At 28.8% G+C, this 18,189-nt stretch overlaps 2 protein-coding genes and 1 long non-coding RNA gene across 15 annotated transcripts; 2 read left to right on the plus strand and 1 right to left on the minus strand.

Moving 5' to 3' along the window:
• Positions 1-6: 6 nt before the first annotated feature.
• On the plus strand, positions 7-4,841 carry LOC122575383. The gene is made up of 2 exons (XR_006319412.1): positions 7-324; positions 4,717-4,841. It is a non-coding gene; the product is annotated as an uncharacterized LOC122575383 (long non-coding RNA).
• On the minus strand, positions 527-6,075 carry LOC122575379. Of its 2 annotated transcripts, none has more exons than XM_043744210.1 (15): positions 5,891-6,072; positions 5,615-5,663; positions 5,147-5,424; positions 4,880-5,065; positions 4,670-4,802; positions 4,424-4,590; positions 3,223-4,317; positions 2,932-3,145; positions 2,671-2,856; positions 2,440-2,554; positions 2,157-2,344; positions 1,836-2,070; positions 1,597-1,763; positions 1,283-1,523; positions 527-1,185 (listed from the first exon to the last, which is right to left on the minus strand). In XM_043744210.1, exons 1-15 carry the CDS (start codon positions 5,938-5,940, stop codon positions 998-1,000), a joined length of 3,492 nt encoding a protein of 1,163 aa, XP_043600145.1. In that variant the 5' UTR covers positions 5,941-6,072; the 3' UTR covers positions 527-997. The 2 variants fall into 2 exon arrangements, with proteins under 2 accessions (XP_043600145.1, XP_043600146.1); XM_043744211.1 differs by having other exon boundaries at positions 986-1,209; positions 5,891-6,075.
• A 519-nt stretch (positions 6,076-6,594) lies between these two features.
• Positions 6,595-17,870, plus strand: LOC122575828 (dedicator of cytokinesis protein 1). Of its 12 annotated transcripts, none has more exons than XM_043745278.1 (22): positions 6,595-6,809; positions 7,263-7,504; positions 7,581-8,326; positions 8,442-8,598; positions 8,673-8,843; positions 8,905-9,285; positions 9,363-9,578; positions 9,653-9,975; positions 10,081-10,429; positions 11,403-11,501; positions 11,768-11,958; positions 12,054-12,404; positions 12,488-12,764; positions 12,832-13,079; positions 13,165-13,576; positions 13,650-13,873; positions 13,949-14,555; positions 14,621-14,730; positions 15,033-15,158; positions 15,505-15,533; positions 15,924-15,950; positions 16,050-16,191. In XM_043745278.1, exons 1-21 carry the CDS (start codon positions 6,767-6,769, stop codon positions 15,944-15,946), a joined length of 5,325 nt encoding a protein of 1,774 aa, XP_043601213.1. In that variant the 5' UTR covers positions 6,595-6,766; the 3' UTR covers positions 15,947-15,950; positions 16,050-16,191. The 12 variants fall into 12 exon arrangements, 10 of the variants coding, with proteins under 10 accessions (XP_043601213.1, XP_043601214.1, XP_043601208.1 ...); XM_043745279.1 differs by having other exon boundaries at positions 15,934-15,950; positions 16,050-16,163; XM_043745273.1 differs by lacking the exons at positions 15,505-15,533; positions 15,924-15,950 and adding an exon at positions 16,416-17,870 and having other exon boundaries at positions 6,596-6,809; positions 8,905-9,023; positions 9,102-9,285; positions 16,050-16,308.
• The last annotated feature ends 319 nt before the right edge of the window (positions 17,871-18,189 follow it).

Here is an 18,189-nt window from a genome sequence, read left to right on the forward strand (position 1 = left end):
GATTGATGCAACAGACATTGTTTTCCCGCCACTTTCTATTAATCGCATTCATTTAAATTTTTAAGCTGTGAACATGCAAATGCACGATGTTCCTTACCAAGGCCATACAATAATGAAACTGAACGAGTCTGTTCCTAAGCTCGTTAAAACACTTGCTTGTGCTCCTTGACATTTATATAAATATAAATTGGAAAAAAATGCGTTTTTTACAGAATAGAATAAATGTATTACTTATACTGGGACATTTACGTTTTAATACTGAACGCCTTATTAATAATAATTAATTAATATATATATCGCCTGTAATGATGAATAAACGCTATCGTAAGTATTATACTTTGGTTACTATATTGCACGAGCTTGTAAATGGTGAGGTGTTACAGTTGCTTACAACGATCTGTCATCTGAACAGACACATCAAGTAGGTTAGTAAGCTGTTTGTAAGATAGGTTAGGATGATAAATCATCAAATCTGCTATAACTTCAATTAAATTAGGTACTGAACTCACAAGAAATACCTACTATAAAATTATAAAAAGTTTATAATTTTTATTAGTGAAAAGATTACCACAGTCAACAAATTTATCTTTCAATATACAATTAACTACACGGAGCGAACTCTTTATTTTCACTTCATATTTATTATAAATTGTACACAAAATACAGGTCTCGCAAAAAGTATGTTGAATATAGAGATTCACGGAAATAAAACATAATATTCACGAAAGTAAATATAAAAAAAGTGTTCAAAAAGTTCTGATCGTACATAGTAATTGAGTGACACATTGCAATTTCTAATTCAAGATATCAAATTTTTAACTGTTAAATAGCAGAAGATACAATAATAGTAAAATGTGGTATATCTTCTAGAGATATTAAAATACTTTCAAGAAACTAATCATGTTTTAACTATTTTAACTAAAAATATCTTAATTTTAGCTTCAAACATTATAACTAAGGGTTCTTCTTTTGCATAATGAGTTGCATATTTTTTTTTTCAAGCTGGTATTAAACCTTCTTCAATTAATTTGTCTTTAACCAATGGTAATTCCACATTGTACATTCCACACTCCAGATCACGCTCAATAATTTTTATTTTAATACAACTATCAGGAACAACTAATTCTGAGATTCGTTTTTCGATTAGGGAAGAATATCGTCCATTGCTATCAGTAGGTGCGATATCTGTGAAATCATGTTAAAAAAAAACTGTAACTGTATAATAATTAAACAGTAAAATAATAATGATTGAAATATACACAATAGTCAATAATGTACGTACTAATAATGTTACAAATGTTTGCAAGCGTATCTGGAGTTGTAAAATCTTTGGGCATAAGCCGTAAATCTTTATGACTGACGAATTCCGTATTTCCAAAATCGACAAAAAACACGGCACATGTTGTATGTGTGTAATTACGATTTATACATATAGCACGATACCACCCATCATCATAAAGTGCGAGACATAACTCATTATCGCGAGGAATATAGTAATCAGTTGTTTCGCAATATGCAGCCATCTTTAAAAGTATTACACATATATATATAAATTTATATTAAGCCAGAATATAAGTTTATGAAATCGAAAATTACCTTCTTTGGCATTATGTCAAAAACATGAGTCATTAAGTCATAATCTAGGAGACATATTGCGTATCTGTAACCATTTTCAATAGGATGCAGTACAAGTGCTTCAATGATATCACCAACATTTCCCAAATCAACAGTATTTACATTCTCCGCCATATAACAGGTTTTATCTGCAAGGGGAATTAATATTAATTTAAATATTATTTATTAAAAATACTTGTTATCCATTTCTTAATAATTACCTGCTTCAGCAGCTTCCTTAGATATCGGCTCGAGTAATTTACTTATCACTTTATTAATGTCTTCTCCATCATGAAATTTCAGACATACACCGTCTTTGGAAGGTATACCATCAAATGTACATAACAGAGGAACTTCAGTTCCTACTAAGTGAGCTAGATAATCATTTACTTCTTTCGTCATAGGAACATCTTTAGGAACATCTTTTAGTACAACTTTTGTTGTACAAGATCGGAGCTTTTTTTAAAAATTAGATTAATAGATTAAATAGATACAAATACTTTTAAACTATATTATCATACGTATATTAAATTATAACCCACCTGCTTCAAATTATCAGATAAAATCTTAAGTTTCTTTATATCTGTAACTTCTGTATTACCAAAATCAACATATGAAACTGTAATTTTATCATCTAGTATCTTAGTAACAATTGCACGATAATAATTTTCGTCAGCAAACTGAGCTATTACCATTTGCCCCACAACTGGCAGTTCTTTTAAAAATGGAGCTATAGGAAAGAAAAAGAAATGGTATTTTTATTTTATACAAGTTTATACAAAGTTAGTTTAATTCTTACTAAATCTTATCAACTATTTTACGTACATGTTTGAGCGCATTTTGCAACATTTTGCATAACATGGTTATAGTGTTCCAAACCTGCAGTATCTAAGGAACGAACAAATAGAAGTATATGACTTCGATAAGAAGTAAGGCATACCTGAAAAAATGGTTTTCATAAAAAAAATGATACTTTGTCCAAAAGCAATAGTGAAATAAATAAAATAATAGTAAAATAATAACTATTTTTATTTAAATTAAAACCAAAAATCATACCTCAGATTCATTTTTCAATTCAGCATACTGTAGTCCTTTTTGTTCAGGCATTGGTATCCAAGGCTTTACAGTAGCTTTTATCTTCAGATAGACATTCATCTCCTTTTTAAGAATTAATATTTCAAATCCGCCTTGTTCCTTATTATGTGTTTGGCCTGTTACTTCAAATTCACACATATCACCTTCCTAGAAGTCATAATTGAGAAATTAAGAAGTAACATACATTATATTTAACAGCATATTAGATATTATAAATCTTACTTCAAATTTATGTTTAGCATCAGTCAGTTCACAAATTGCACCAAATGCATAAATATCTGAAAAGATTTTATCGCATGTGACAGCCCTATTAATTGGCATTATTCTAGCTTCGTCTATTATAGCCATTTTTAAAGATGGTTGCAGAGATAAAATATATCCCCTAAGCCAATCTCCATCAGCTCTTCGACCACATATTAAATCTCCTACATTTGGTCTAAAAATTAATAATTTTAGAGACTATATTAACGTTTAATTTGTTGAAATAATGTATAGTATATTGCTATTGTTTACCTATGATTTGAACATTCTGCCGCTTGCGTGCACATTGTAGGTAATTCGGCCACTAATTTTTCATAATGAGGTACTGCATTATTAGGCAATAATGTAATACTATAAGCATTATTCTTTATTTCTGCATGAATTTCTAGAATACCAATTTCTCCAACAGTTAAAGCATTCACTATACTTTTTTCTTTGCATAAAGAATACAATGCTTTACTGCTAGTGGATATTTCTGAAGAAACCATAGTTTCATCATCAACTTTTGCAATAGTTGAGGTATTTAGATTTTGATCATTATTTGTCTGAATTACTTCTGATGTTGATAAATCATTCTCATTTTTAACTTCAACATTAATTACTTTGTTGGAATCAACTGATATCATTTTTACACTTATTATATCCTCATATTTGAAATTTTTATATTTCTCATAAGCTTTTTGAGATAATCGAATTTTAGCACAAAATCTTGGAATATTCTCATATTTATCAATTTTACGAAAATCATTTGTTTCAACAATTTCTTCATTACCATAATCTATATAGTGTACTTTTACTGGATTTAAACATGTAACTATACCTCTATGCCATACATTTTCATATTCCACAGCATAAATATTTCCAACTATTGGTCCCACCTTTTGTGCTTTTTGTGCTTCATGTTGTAACTCGGTCATTAACTTTGAAATAGCATCCTGATCTTCTACTTTTTGAACAAAACATTCACGATTTTGTTTTGTAATTATTGTTACATCTTGAAATTCAGTTTTTGATAAAAATGTATTTTTAGAGAATGATATATCATTCTCCATAACTTGAATATCATTGGCACTAAAATTTTGCCATTTTTTATCGTTTTCCTGATCATTTACTTTTTGTGGACTTTTAGCCTTATTGTTGAAAATTTTTTCTCGAATTGGTTGTTTGTGTAAAGAGGACTTATTTCCTGTAGAGTTTCTTGTTTCTTCTATTTCATTTGATTTTGTTACTGCATTCGTTTTTGGCCGCCGAAGAGGTAATTGAATATTAGAAACATTTTTGGGAGAATTTTGCTGTTCATCATTTGATTGTAGTACAGGCATAGAACGGATAGTCGTTACTAAAGCTCTAAAAATAAGATACTAAAATTTAAAAGCCCAGAAGTATTTCTGCCTTCTAATTGTATCATATATTTCTTAACTATCAACATGTAATACTATGAGAGAGTACATACGGAATAGCTTCACATTCAAGCTTATGTTTTGACCAATTAGTTACTTGGCAAGTTCTACTGCAATAAAAAGTATTGCATTTTTCACATGTATACTTTGTCTTTTTCGAACATACTTTGCATGTTCCAATTGCATCTTGGAATATGTCTTTGCCATATTCATATAGGCTCTATTACATAAAATCGTACATTATTAAATTATTATTGTAAAGAATATTTTTTCTTAATCTTTCATATTACTCTACTTACAGAAATACGTTTCTCATATACTTTATTAATGTGATTGTGTATTTCAGGATCAGGATCTGGGATTTCATACACTGTATAACCCCGACCAAGTGCAACACGTCTCTTACCATCTGGGGTAATAGCTAATTGTCCTCTAAAATATTTTCAATAAATATTAATCCATATAACAATATATGATGTATGTACATTTTACTTAACATTGAACAATACCTTGTCCACAATGTGTTCGTACTTGTATAAGGCTCTGCATTTTCATATGGATTATACGTATATGGGTCAGAAGGATATGGATACAATAAATCATTATCTGCCGTATAAGCATATTTTGGTAATCCTGGATTCGGTTCCACATTTTTGAATACATCTAATGGCCTGCTTCGTCCTCTTGTTTGTATCCTGCACATATTTATAAATTAATATTACATAACTTATATTACATAATTATGACAAAAACAATGACTATAAATATATACTTACAATTGCTTATCTGTTACTGTAACATTCATTATATTATGATTTTCATATTCTTCTGTAACATCTTTAGTAGAAAATGTTTTTGTATTTGCTATATCATTCTTAGCTCTTTCTTTAGCAAATGATATCTTCAGACGTAGTGGTGGTACATTATGTAAATCTTTTATAGCATTTTCAGCATTATGATATGCACCATAAGTAATATAAGCCCAATTAGCATTTGGGCGGTAAAAATATCCTTTAACTTCTCCATAATGGTTAAAAATTTCTAATAAGCCTTGCTAAAATATTATAATCCATTTATAAGTTATCTTATATCTAGATATTCACACAAATTATATACATTTTATTATTATTTTTAAATAAAATTTTTACAAATGTGGAAAAAGTCTTAAAACTATTTAAATCAGTAAGAAATCAATAATTGTATATACTAGTAATAGTAAAAAAGCTATTAATAATTTTACATACCTTATTTAGTTCCCCAGGTAAATCACTTACGTATAACGTAAATTCCTCGCTAAAAACAAAATTTCTGCAATTTATATATGTAAAAAAGATATAGGAATTTACAAAATCAATAAAAATTATTTCATTATTGTTTAAAAATGTATACACGTGACATATAATAATCACGTAAAAGTAAGTAATATAATAATATAATAAAAAACAAAATATAGAAGAACGTTTAAATAAATTTTAAATAATTGATTTCAAAGTTAATTGTTAAAAATATTTTAATCTTACTCATTAGACGATTTGTTTTCTGTCAATTTATCAACTTCGTGAAATGCCATCGTTTTATTATTAATATTGCTTAATCAATTATAGATACATTTATAAAAATTTATAAGCGTATTAGATTTTATAAATGTGACTTATAAATTAGATGAAAAATATTCAATTGCAAAAATCCAGAAATATAGATAGATAAAGAGAATTTCGAACAGTCTATGTTACGACGTTATACGACATCTAGTATTACTTGTACAAAGTACAATGAATAATTTATACTAAACAAATACAATGAACACAAAACTATAAGTTGTAAAATCAAAAAAATATATCTAATATATCAATTAGAAATAAAGAAACCGTAATAGATTTATTTTGTTACAATAAAATAAATTTATTTTTGATTCTATGTATTTCGATTATATTTGAATTAGCACGTGTCTTTAAATTAATCTCCAATAAAATATAATTTATTGGTACCATAATTATACATCGTTTTTGTTCAAATTTATGGCATATCTTTAATTATATATAGGGTTTTAATTTGTAAATATAAAAATCAATGCTTACAAATATCATATGAATAAATTTATTGAAAATTACTACAAATGTGGTAGGGTCAGTTTAAGAAATTCTATTTTTCGCGGTTTCTGATGTGAAAAAATATACAGTACATTTGAATATCTATAAGCTAGGACATATTTCGTGGTGTACTTGTGGTCTTCGTGTTCTCATCATCGTGATAACATCCAAGCACTGGTCATCTTGTTTTGCATTATAGTTGTGTTAGATGCCAAGATAAAAAAGTCGTATTTTGTTCACACAACAAATGTGCGTATCGAAATGTAATTAGTGTACATACCTTGTTATAATAAGCTTTTAATTAAAATGACAATGGCATGGAAGCAAGTTAAAGAACATTTAGGAGTTGGTAAGAAATAAATCGCTAATTTAGCCTTTGTAAGATCTAACATCCTGGGAGGTGCCCCAATCAGATAAAATTTTAGTTTCTGTTTGCGCGCGAAATATTAATTTATAATAATTTCGCTGGTTATTTTGATTATAAGTATCTAAATGTTAAATGTGAATATATTACTTATATTCTTTGAAAATAGTTAATTAAATGGTGGATATTATCGAAACTATAATTGTTCATGACATTATCATTTGTATAATAACTACACAGTATATATATATACAGTATATATATATACAGGAAAGTACATGTCAATTGAACATTTAATATCTTTATTTAATATCTTTCTGTTTCTTGTATTTGTAATGGAAATCACATTAATGCTATATTTTGATTAATTAAAATATTAAAATATTATATTTAGAATAACACATGCTAGCGCTCTTAACTGTTTATTATTAATTGTAGCCATACATAACTTTGTACATGGGGCTCCTTATGCAATGCGATTGACTGTTGGAGAAATGGTACAGGTATTAGAAGAATATGGAGATTGGTATTATGGACGTAGTAAATTTAAAGGGACATGTGGGATTTTCCCAAAATCTTATATACACATTTTACAACAATCAATGAATATGGACTGTTTAATACATGAAATCACTAATGTTTTACGAGAATGGGGACACCATTGGAAGCATCTATATGTAGTTAGTATATACAGAATAATAAAATATTTAATTAGTAAAATTATGTTTAATATAATATAATTTTTGTCATGTATAGATTCACTCTATGCACTTCAGAACAATGCAGCAACAGATTTTAGAGTTAATAGGATATAGAAGCAAAATTCTAAGTGGCACATTGACTGTAGATGAATTGAAGGATGTAAAAAGATTAGCAACAGCTAGAATTGATACTGGTAATCAATTATTGGGCATGGATATGGTTGTACGTGATGATCAGGGGAATGTTCTTAGTCCTGAAGAAACAAGTACAATTCAATTATATTATCATCATGAAACAGCTGCAGAAAGAATAAGAAAGGCAGCTAATGATACAAAACATAAGCCTTCAAAACCACAAGCACCAGTATACTCACATATCTTTTTTATTAGTGTAAGAAACTTCGTATGTAAAATGGCAGAAGATGTAGAATTGTTATTAACTTTGTACGATGGGAGAGAAATGAAAGCTATTACTGAAAATTATGTTGTGTCATGGAGCAAGGAAGGACTTGCCAGAGACATAGATCAATTACACAATCTTCGAGTTTTATTTACAGACCTTGGTTCTCGAGATTTAACTAGAGATAAAGTTTACTTAGTTTGTTATGTAATTAGAGTAGGAGGTATGGAAGCTAAAGATGCTGATCATCGACGTTCAAGTGTAGCACAAACTAATCAAAAAGTCAAAAATACTGAAAATATGAGAAGACCATTTGGTGTAGCAGCAATGGATATTACTTTATACATTACTGGTAAACTTGAGGGTGATTCAGATCATCATCATTTTATTCCGTTTGTACAGTAAGTATGAAATTTTGTTAGGATTTATATTCTGAATATAAACTGTTTCATAAGAAACCTCTTATGAATACAGTTAAAATAGATCGTTTTGTTGGGTTTCTTTTCATTGCTCCAGATGTTGTGAGAAAGAAAGTTTGGATGGTACATTACGTAGAATTCTTTCCCAAAAAGAAATAAATATTCAAAAAAGTAGTAATGGCAATAGTGGCAGCTCTGCTGGTGGTCAAGGTTTATGGGCTAGCTTAAAGTTGCTTAGGGGAGATCCAAAACAAGTAAATAGAAAATTACTTGATAAATAACGAGATTTAACAATATATTTTAATATTTATAAAGAATTTAATATTAGGTACGTGATGAAAATCCACATCTAGTACTTGGTAATGTTGCTATTGCAAGAAAAATGGGATTTCCAGAAGTTATTTTACCAGGTGATGTGAGGAATGATTTGTACCTCACATTGATTAGTGGTGAATTTAATAAAGGATCAAAGTCTACAGATAAAAATGTTGAAGTTACAGTTAGTATTATTTAAAAATGAATGATATTTTCAAGTATATTATTAACTTATTTTTTGGTAGGTTAAAGTATGCAATGAGTTTGGTGTACCAATACCGGGAGTTATGACATTAGGTGGTGGAGTTTCACCTATTGATGAATATCATAGTGTTATTTATTATCATGAAGATAAACCTAGATGGTGTGAAACATTTAAAATTGCTATTCCGATTGAAGAATTTAAACAAGCACATTTAAAATTTACATTTAAACATCGTAGTTCAAATGAAGCAAAAGATAAATCTGAAAAACCTTTTGCCTTAAGTTATGTGAAATTGATGCAGCGTAATGGAACAACATTGCAAGATATACAGCATGAGCTACTAGTTTATAAATTAGACCAAAAGAAATATGAAGAAATTGATATTTCATATTTGAAATTGCCATCTACAAGGGGTGAATTGGTAAAATTAATATTGCAAAAAATGTAACTGTTTTTACACATAAATATATTACAAAATTTAAGTACTCTTAATTATAGGTTGAATTAAATTTAGAAAAAAAGCCAACATTAGGAGCGCTTACTTTAAGTAGTAAAGACAGTTTTCTGATAGCGACTAATATTTGTTCAACAAAATTAACGCAAAATGTAGATTTATTAGGTTTATTGAATTGGGCATCACACAATACAAATTTAAGAGAATCTCTGATTGCTTTAATGAAAGTTGATGGTGAAGAAGTAGTGAAGTTCCTACAGGTTAGTTAATTTTCTATATTATGTAATATATGAATACAAAGTATAAATATTACTGTACAAAAATTTGTTTTTAGGATGTTTTAGATGCTTTGTTTAACATATTAATGAGTAATTCAGATAGTGACGTTTATGATGATATGGTGTTTGAATGTTTATTATATATTATTGGGCTTGTGTCTGATAGAAAATACCAACATTTTCAACCAGTAATGGATTTGTATATTTCTGAAAGTTTCTCTGCAACGCTCGCATACAAAAAATTGATTAGTGTATTACGTAAACGTATAGATAATGCAACTAATAATGATGGACAAGAACGTGATATATTACTCAAGACAATGAAAAGTCTTCAATATTGCATGAGATTTGTTGTAGAATCCCGTCTTTTATTTACTGCGTATGCTTTACTTTTCTTATATTATCTCGACTATATTCATACATTATCATATACTAGAAATGTACTAAAAATGTGTTATCATATATATTATTTGGTTAACAACAGGTTAAATCAAGATGAAGAGGAGTTCTCTCAAACTTTAACAGAATTATTGAGATCTATAGTTGAACTCATGAGGCACGAAACAGATAGTACTTTATTAGTTCAAGGAGCATGCTTGAAATATTTACCAACTACTATACCCCATTTGCTACGAGTATATAGTGGCAAGCAGTTGAGCACAATTTTGACTGACTTATTAGTTACTTTACCAGTAGGAAGATTAACTAAACAGAAAATGATGACAGTGAATGATATTGTTCATAGCCCCCTTTTTTTAAGTGCAGAATGCAGAGCAATTCTGTTACCTAGAATTACTATTTTGGTTCGTGATTTATTGGAAGCTAAAGAAGAGGTAAGATATGTCATGTCACTAATCATTACGATTTATTAACTTTAATGTGAAAAGAGCGAATTATTATTTTTTGAAGTACATATAAAATAATTTAAAAGTGCTGTTACACCTAAATGTATCATGGTGATTTTTTAAATGTAAAATTTATTTTGAGTAACGTAATTTTTGTTAAAGCTTCGTTCATATTAATATTATCGTGATCAAGCTTAAAAAGCAAATATATGTTGCACATTTGATATAGCTAAAATGTGAGCGGAGCTTTCGATTTGCATTTAAAACATTCTTACACACAATTTGTGAATAGTGTCATTATTTGTGCTTTCCGTGCAGCCTGACATCCTCCCGCCACGCATCTTTCTGTGAATTTCATCAATCTTGTATTATTCTTTAAGCCAGGATGTCTTTATTTTTATAATATATTTAATTATTTTGGATATATAATATTGTAAAATGATATCCTATTGGTTTAGATAGTAAATTTGAAATTGAAATGACAGAAAGAAATATAATGAAATCAAAGACATCCTCTACAAAATTTTACTACAGCATGAGAACTAAATCAAATTTCCTGTTATAGCATGTAATCATAAAATAGTATTTCCAGCTACTCTAAAGGCATTCATAAAGTGTAAGTTATTCCTTTTGTGTCTATCTTCTCATTCATGTTTAGATTGGATATTATAAGAACATATATTCTCAAAGTAAGAAATTGAATAACTCTTTGAAAAGCATTAAACAAAGTATTCAAATTCTAGTATTTGTTGTAGTTTCTTAGCTCTTTCATAACTGTTCTAATGCTTGGGGCACTGCATTCTTCTTGCATGCAGTCTTATAATGCAATTTTCCTTAGGTGATGGACAATGTTAAGGATGTAACTATATTTTTTTATGCATAAATTGGCATTATATTCTCACTAACATAGGGCTATTTCATTTTTGTGTTTGGTTTGGTTTTGGTTATTGGCCTATAAAAGGGGCTGTCAAGTACGCCTGGAAATAGCGTGGCGAAGGTAGCCAGGCTGCTCGGCGAAAAACGACACCGACTCAACCAGCACCGCGGCTACTCTGAAGAGGTAATTGTTGAAATATACATCGTGAACTCGAGCGCGTTACTTGCAAGTAAATTTTGGATTACTGGCACGATGGTTAATGATGTCATGAAAGATACAGTGATCTACATATGATAAGTATTTTATGTTAGATTTTCAGGAATGGTGTTTATTGTTGTGTTGTTTAATTTTTTTCTTTTTTTTTGTTGTACCTAATTATTTTTACAAGAACATTTATAGATAATCTATAATAGTGATGAGGAACATGTTTTTATTTTATGTTTATGTAGGTAGAATTGTGTGTCAAGATTTTATCTGACATCCTGGAATTAACATTTAGGAAAGATATAGGAAGCACTATACAGGATGTGAAAGAAATTATGCTTACTGCTCTACGGACCATTATACAGACAGTTATATCAATGGATAGAGAAAATCCATTAGTAGGAAATTTAGTTTCAGTTATGTTAGCAATATTCAGGTAAAAATAGTAAAATTTTATTTGAAAAACGTAAAAATATAAATTTTTTTTAAAAGAACAGGATCTGAGCGTTTAATATTAAATATATATTTCAGACAAATGACACAACATCATTACGAAATTTATATAAATCACTTTGGAACTAAATTTGATTTGCTCGATTTCCTTATGGAAATATTATTAGTATTTAAAGATTTAGTATCAAAAAGTGTATTTCCGGCAGATTGGTGTGAAATGATTATGCTTCAAAATAGTATAATTTTAAAGTCATTGCGTTATTTCTCGGGTACTATTAGGGATTATTTTTTTACTGATTTTGAACAGCAAGCTTGGTCCAATTTTTTTCATTGTGCAATTGCGTTTTTGACTCAGCCAGCCTTACAGTTGGAAACATTCACGCCATCAAAACGCAATCGTATTGTTTTGCGCTATAATGATATGCGAAGGTATGAATATAGATTGGGATATCAAATTAGTTTATTTTTCAAATGTGTAATAAGTATTAAAATATCTTCCTTTACTTCTGTAGAGAAACAGCGTTTGAAATACGATCAATGTGGTTTAATCTAGGACAGCATAAAATATTGTTTGTTCCGGGTTTAGTTGGAGCAATATTAGAAATGGCATTAATTCCAGAAACTGAATTAAGAAAAGCTACTATTCCTATATTTTTTGATATGATGCAATGTGAATTTTATAGCTCACGTATTGTTGAAGGATATGGTGATACTAAACGTGATCCGGCTCACATAAAAGCTAATTTCACAGAATATGAAAATGAAATGATTGCAAAATTAGATATATTGGTATGTTATAATGTATATATTTTTAATTTATTCATTCATTTATCATTTTTTATGTACATTCCAATAGGTTGAAGGAGGCAGAGGAGATGAACAATTTCGTTTGCTTTGGATTCAAGTAATGGGTAATCTTTGTGAAAAGCACTCAACTATGCGAGAACAAGGATTACGCTTTGTTGAGACAGTAGCTAAACTTATGGAACGCCTATTACAATATCGTGATATCATACATGCCGAGTCTCAGGAACATAGAATGCTGTGTATTGTAAATTTACTAGAATTTTACTCTGAAATAAATAGAAAAGAAATGTATATTAGGTATATATGCAGTTAACAGTTTTGTTAATTAAAACTCAATACATTATTTCTAAAAAGTTAAACAAATGATGTGTTTATTTTACAGATATGTGAATAAGCTTTGTGAGCTACATTTGGAGTGTGACAATTACACTGAAGCAGCATATTCTTTGAAACTTCATAGTCAATTACTAGCTTGGAGTGATCAACCATTACCGCCACTTTTAAGATCGCATAGATATTTAGCGTGTCAAACGCATCGTGAATTAAAAGAGGCATTATATAATGATATGATCGAATACTTTGATAAAGGTAAAATGTGGGAATGTGCACTTGCAGTATGTAAAGAATTAGTTACACAATACGAAGAAGAGACATTTGATTATTTACAACTTTCTGTATTATTGACGCGCATGGCAAAGTTTTACGACTCAATAGTAAAACAATTAAGACCTGAGCCTGAATATTTTAGAGTTGCGTATTATGGACGTGGTCACCCGGCATTTTTACAAAATAAGGTATGTCATGAAATGTTTGTGTACCTTTTAATTAATTATTTGAGTATTATTAGTTATCGATAATTAATCATAGGTATTTATTTATCGTGGAAAAGAGTATGAGCGTCTCAGTGATTTTTGTTCACGAACATTAAATCAGTTACCAAATGCAGAACAAATGAACAAATTGTCTCCTCCTACTTCGGAAATGCTAGAATCCAATCATCAATACGTCCAAATTAATAGGGTAGATCCATTAATGGATGAAAAAAGGCATCGTCTTAGTGGGAAACCTATAACAGCAGAAGCAGTTTTGAGGTAAAATATGATTAAATAATATACAGTAAGTTTATAACATGAAATTTAAAGTCTGTTTTCTTTCTCACATTTAAGATATCATCGAGTGAACGATGTTCAACGTTTTCGATTTTCAAGACCAGCACCAAAGAAAGATTTAACCTCTACTACTGCAAATTCTGGTGATAAAGAAACGAATACTGTTACCAATAACGAGTTTGCTTCACTATGGTTAGAAAGAACAGTACTCGTTACGAGTCATCCTTTGCCAGGCATTCTTAGATGCTTTCCTGTTACATCTAGTGAAACCTATTTAGTTAGTCCCCTTCGTAATGCCATTGAAACAATGGAAGCTACAAATACTACATTAAGAGATTTAATCTTAGCACACAGAGCTGATAATAATATTCCGCTAAATCCGCTTAGTATGAAACTAAATGGTATATTAGATCCAGCGGTAATGGGTGGTATAGATAATTATGAGAAGGCGTTCCTTAATTCTGAATATCGCAGTGCTCATCCAGAAGAAAGTTCCGATCTTTTGAAACTAGAGGGGTTAATCGCTGAACAAATTCCATTACTGAGTGTTGGTGTCCAATTACATAAAGTACGTGCTCCGCCTGAATTGACTCCGTTTCATCAACGTTTGGAGCAATGTTTCACATCAATGCGGAATCAAGTAGAGGCGAAATATGGGAAAAGGGTAAATATAGATATCATTTTATAAAAAAGAATTTTTTGAAAAAATTAATTATACATGAATTGCAGACATGCGATCTACAAATTGAAAGCTTAACTCAATCTGTTATGATGAGAAGACATCAAAGTTCGAGAGGCGAGAATAATCGATTATCTGAATCACATATTATGAATTCAGAGTAAGTAATGTATACGCTTATTTGCGTAATTTGCTGCAAATACTGCTATTATTTGTAACTAACAATTTCACTGATTCATTACTATGTTATTAAACGGTGGTAACTTTGGTATGAGATTATGATCACATTTTTTTTAAATACTATTTACATTAGTGAAGATTAATATGCATGTAAAACTGAAAATATCCTGAAATTTGCAACGCATATTTCGTATAAGAATAAGCAAAAAGATATCCTATGTAAGTTTCCCCATATTTTTTTATTGTAATGTTACGTGGTTACTTTGTAATTATCTCGTTCAGCTGTGGAACTCACTCCAGGGTATCCTCTCTTACAAGATCCCAAGTTGCAACATTCAAGTCGCTCGCCTCATTCAATTTTAACAACAGTACACCTTCATCTGGTACTCAAAACGTCAGTTTGTCAAGGTAAAGATATTAGAATGGTGATGTGTAAAAATAATTATAGCATTAATTAATTTCTGAAAGTCTTTTTCATCTCTCATTTTTATTATTATCTCATTTATTATTATTTTATATCAACTATTTGTAGACCTAGCATCAGTATGATTTATCAGTGCTATCATATATTAAATATTCATACTAATTGTTTGTTGATAGCACGATTATCATTAAATAAATGAATGATGTACCAATTATTTAGTTTGAAAGGAGAAATATAGTTAAACATTAATTAAAAAATACTTATATAATTTTATCTAATCTTCAATATTACGAGTGAATATTAGAATAACATATACATATGTAATTTCAGGAATTTAGCTGTTGGGCCTGATAAACACAGTATCCTATTATCCTTCCTTCGCGCATAGCAGTTTCTGTATATGTACATGTGTATATATATGTACAAATTTTTATTTATATCCTACTTATTTTTTTATATATTTATATATATTTTGCCTATTGCCTAATATATGTTAATCAGCTTATTATTCTAAAATCATTTTAATTATTTTAGTATTATTTAGTTAAATTAATTATAATTTTATAAAAACGCTCTTAGAAATTAAGTATAAAACATTTAAGAAATACCACATATGTACATATATATTTAAAAAATTATATTTGTACATATTACCTCTTTCTCTTTTACTATTTATTATTTATTTGCATGATATTTTTTGTACTTTTTGTTGTATTACCATGTTTGTCCTTGAGTAAAACAACTTCTATAACACAACCGATTATCATGCTAAATAGGTAAATAATGTGTTATTACAGTAGAATTATATTAATACATATCTTTGAGATATATATATTCATAAAATTAAATTTGTAATAAAAATTATTATTGTGCAGGAATTGTTCAATACGTTCACACATATTATCAACTGCATCTCTACAAAAGGCATTAGGAAGTCCAAGTCCAGGGACAAATAAAAAGAAAGATTCAAAACGAAGAAGTTCACGCAAGAGTGATTCAGTTGCATCAACAAAAAGTGATCAGCCGACGAGTCAGTGGTATACTACAGCAGATGTACCACAAATTACGTCGTCCCCTGTCACTCCATTAATGTCGAGTTTTCCTACTACTCCAATATTCGAACTTCGTCAAGAGGTAATATTTCAGTATAATGATAGTTGGTAACATTAGATCATAATAATAATGATGACGATGATGATTATGATGATAATAATAGTAATAGTAATATAATTCTTGTTTAGCTAACACCTAAACGCCCTTTGAGGTCGGAAGTAGAAAAGGAAAGAAGAATAAGTAATCGTTTATCTGGGCAATCTCAACATTATTTAAGGAACATAAACAATGGAATGGATTCAAGCAGTTTAGGGAAAGGAAATAGAGATAGTATCGGTACTACAGACAGTACAGCGTCTGAAGACGACCCGCCACCACCCTTACCTATGAAAACACGCGAGGCTGATTATTGTAATCTTCCAGAAGAATTGCCTGTTCAGCATTGTGGGACAGGTAGTCTAAATAACTTTAATCGATCTTTAGGACAATGGTCAAAAAACAAACTTCCAACCCCGACAGACGATCTTGACATTCAAACAAAGCCACCCACTCCACCTCCAAAGCCAAAAAGGCCGCCTTATAGCTTAAACAAACTTATTCTTTCTTCAGATGTAGATAATTTTAGTCAAGACCCGTCCGTAACTTGATTCAAATTATTTGATGATCATGTGTCTTGCCAGTATACTGAAAATTACATATAATGTTTATACATATAGGCTCTAGTTACAGTAGGAAATTAAAAAGTTACCATTTACATTTTATTATGTACCTTTTCTTTTTGTAAAGTAAAAAACTATCTATCACTGTTAAAGATAACAGAATAGTAGTAGTTCAACATATTTTCAGTAACATGACAAAAGTATTGAGAATTAGATTTAATTTTATACTTTTACCTTTATTCCATCCAATTGAGAAATTTTTGAATAAATGGAATATATTGCTATTAAATATGATAAAGGTATAACAATTTTTTAAAAAAATTTACAATTTATAATTTTATACTTATAAATGGAAAAACATCTTTATATATGCATATATATTATAAATTCTTCACTTTATATTTTATAAATACATTTATAGAAGTATAAGTTTGGAATATACCTGTATTCACAAATGTTAATTAACATATTAAGCATATTTACTAATGCCATTGATATCAAAGTCTTTCATTTATGGAAGACTTTATACTCATTACAAGACATATATATATATATATATAAGTTATGCATAATATGTTTATTAAGAAGCAGATATTAGAATTTTCACTGCATATTTTTATAAATTTTTATAATACGTGTTTACTGGATTTTCGCTTTAATAACATTTTTGAACAAATTATACTGTTATTGTTGCTAATCTTTTTTAACATAGATAAAATTTAGAAAGCTGTTTTTAAATCTAAAATAATTTTTTAATATCTGTTTTCTTTGAAAGCTCGATTTTATATATACACCATAGTATTATTAATACCTAACTATTACCTAAGCATTACCAATTTATTGTGATGTACTAATATAAATTAAAAGTTTGTTTTTACGGATCAGTTGACAAGATGATGTTTAAAATGTTAAATTATTTAAAACAATGAAGACTTAATTTTATATAATCCTGAAATAAAAAAGTAAGTTACTTTGTATGCAGTACACGATCAGTATATTATAGAGTTTATAGCATGTTTATTTACTCCATTTTTATATATCATGACAGAATATTTTATAATGAAACAAATTTTTATGTATTTTTACACAATTATACAAATTTGTTATAAAGCACTATATCATTCGACAGGATTATTGTGTTTTTGTTTTTGACATGCAAACGTATAACAAATTTGTAAGAAAAAGCAAACGTATCTTTGATTATAAAATATTATACAATTTTTTAAATTGCGATTATTATGTGAGTCTCATACCAAAGAGATTAGTGCTTTATTTATTTTGTTAATAGATTGTATGCGTCATT

The sequence above is a fragment of the Bombus pyrosoma genome, linkage group LG15 (genome assembly GCF_014825855.1).
Source record: "Bombus pyrosoma isolate SC7728 linkage group LG15, ASM1482585v1, whole genome shotgun sequence".
Taxonomy (NCBI): Eukaryota; Metazoa; Arthropoda; class Insecta; order Hymenoptera; family Apidae; genus Bombus; species Bombus pyrosoma.

Excerpts from the sequence above, each read along its gene's own strand:
- LOC122575379 (XM_043744210.1), bottom strand. The coding sequence starts at position 5,940 with ATGGCATTTCACGAAGTTGATAAATTGACAGAAAACAAATCGTCTAAT. Across the intron at positions 5,425-5,614 it reads TACCTGGGGAACTAAATAAG|CAAGGCTTATTAGAAATTTT; the intron begins GTATGTAAAATT and ends ATAATATTTTAG. Across the intron at positions 2,555-2,670 it reads AATTGAAAAATGAATCTGAG|GTATGCCTTACTTCTTATCG; the intron begins GTATGATTTTTG and ends CCATTTTTTCAG.
- LOC122575828 (XM_043745270.1), top strand. The coding sequence starts at position 6,767 with ATGACAATGGCATGGAAGCAAGTTAAAGAACATTTAGGAGTTG. Across the intron at positions 6,810-7,262 it reads TAAAGAACATTTAGGAGTTG|CCATACATAACTTTGTACAT; the intron begins GTAAGAAATAAA and ends TATTAATTGTAG. Across the intron at positions 15,159-16,049 it reads CAAAACGTCAGTTTGTCAAG|GAATTGTTCAATACGTTCAC; the intron begins GTAAAGATATTA and ends ATTATTGTGCAG.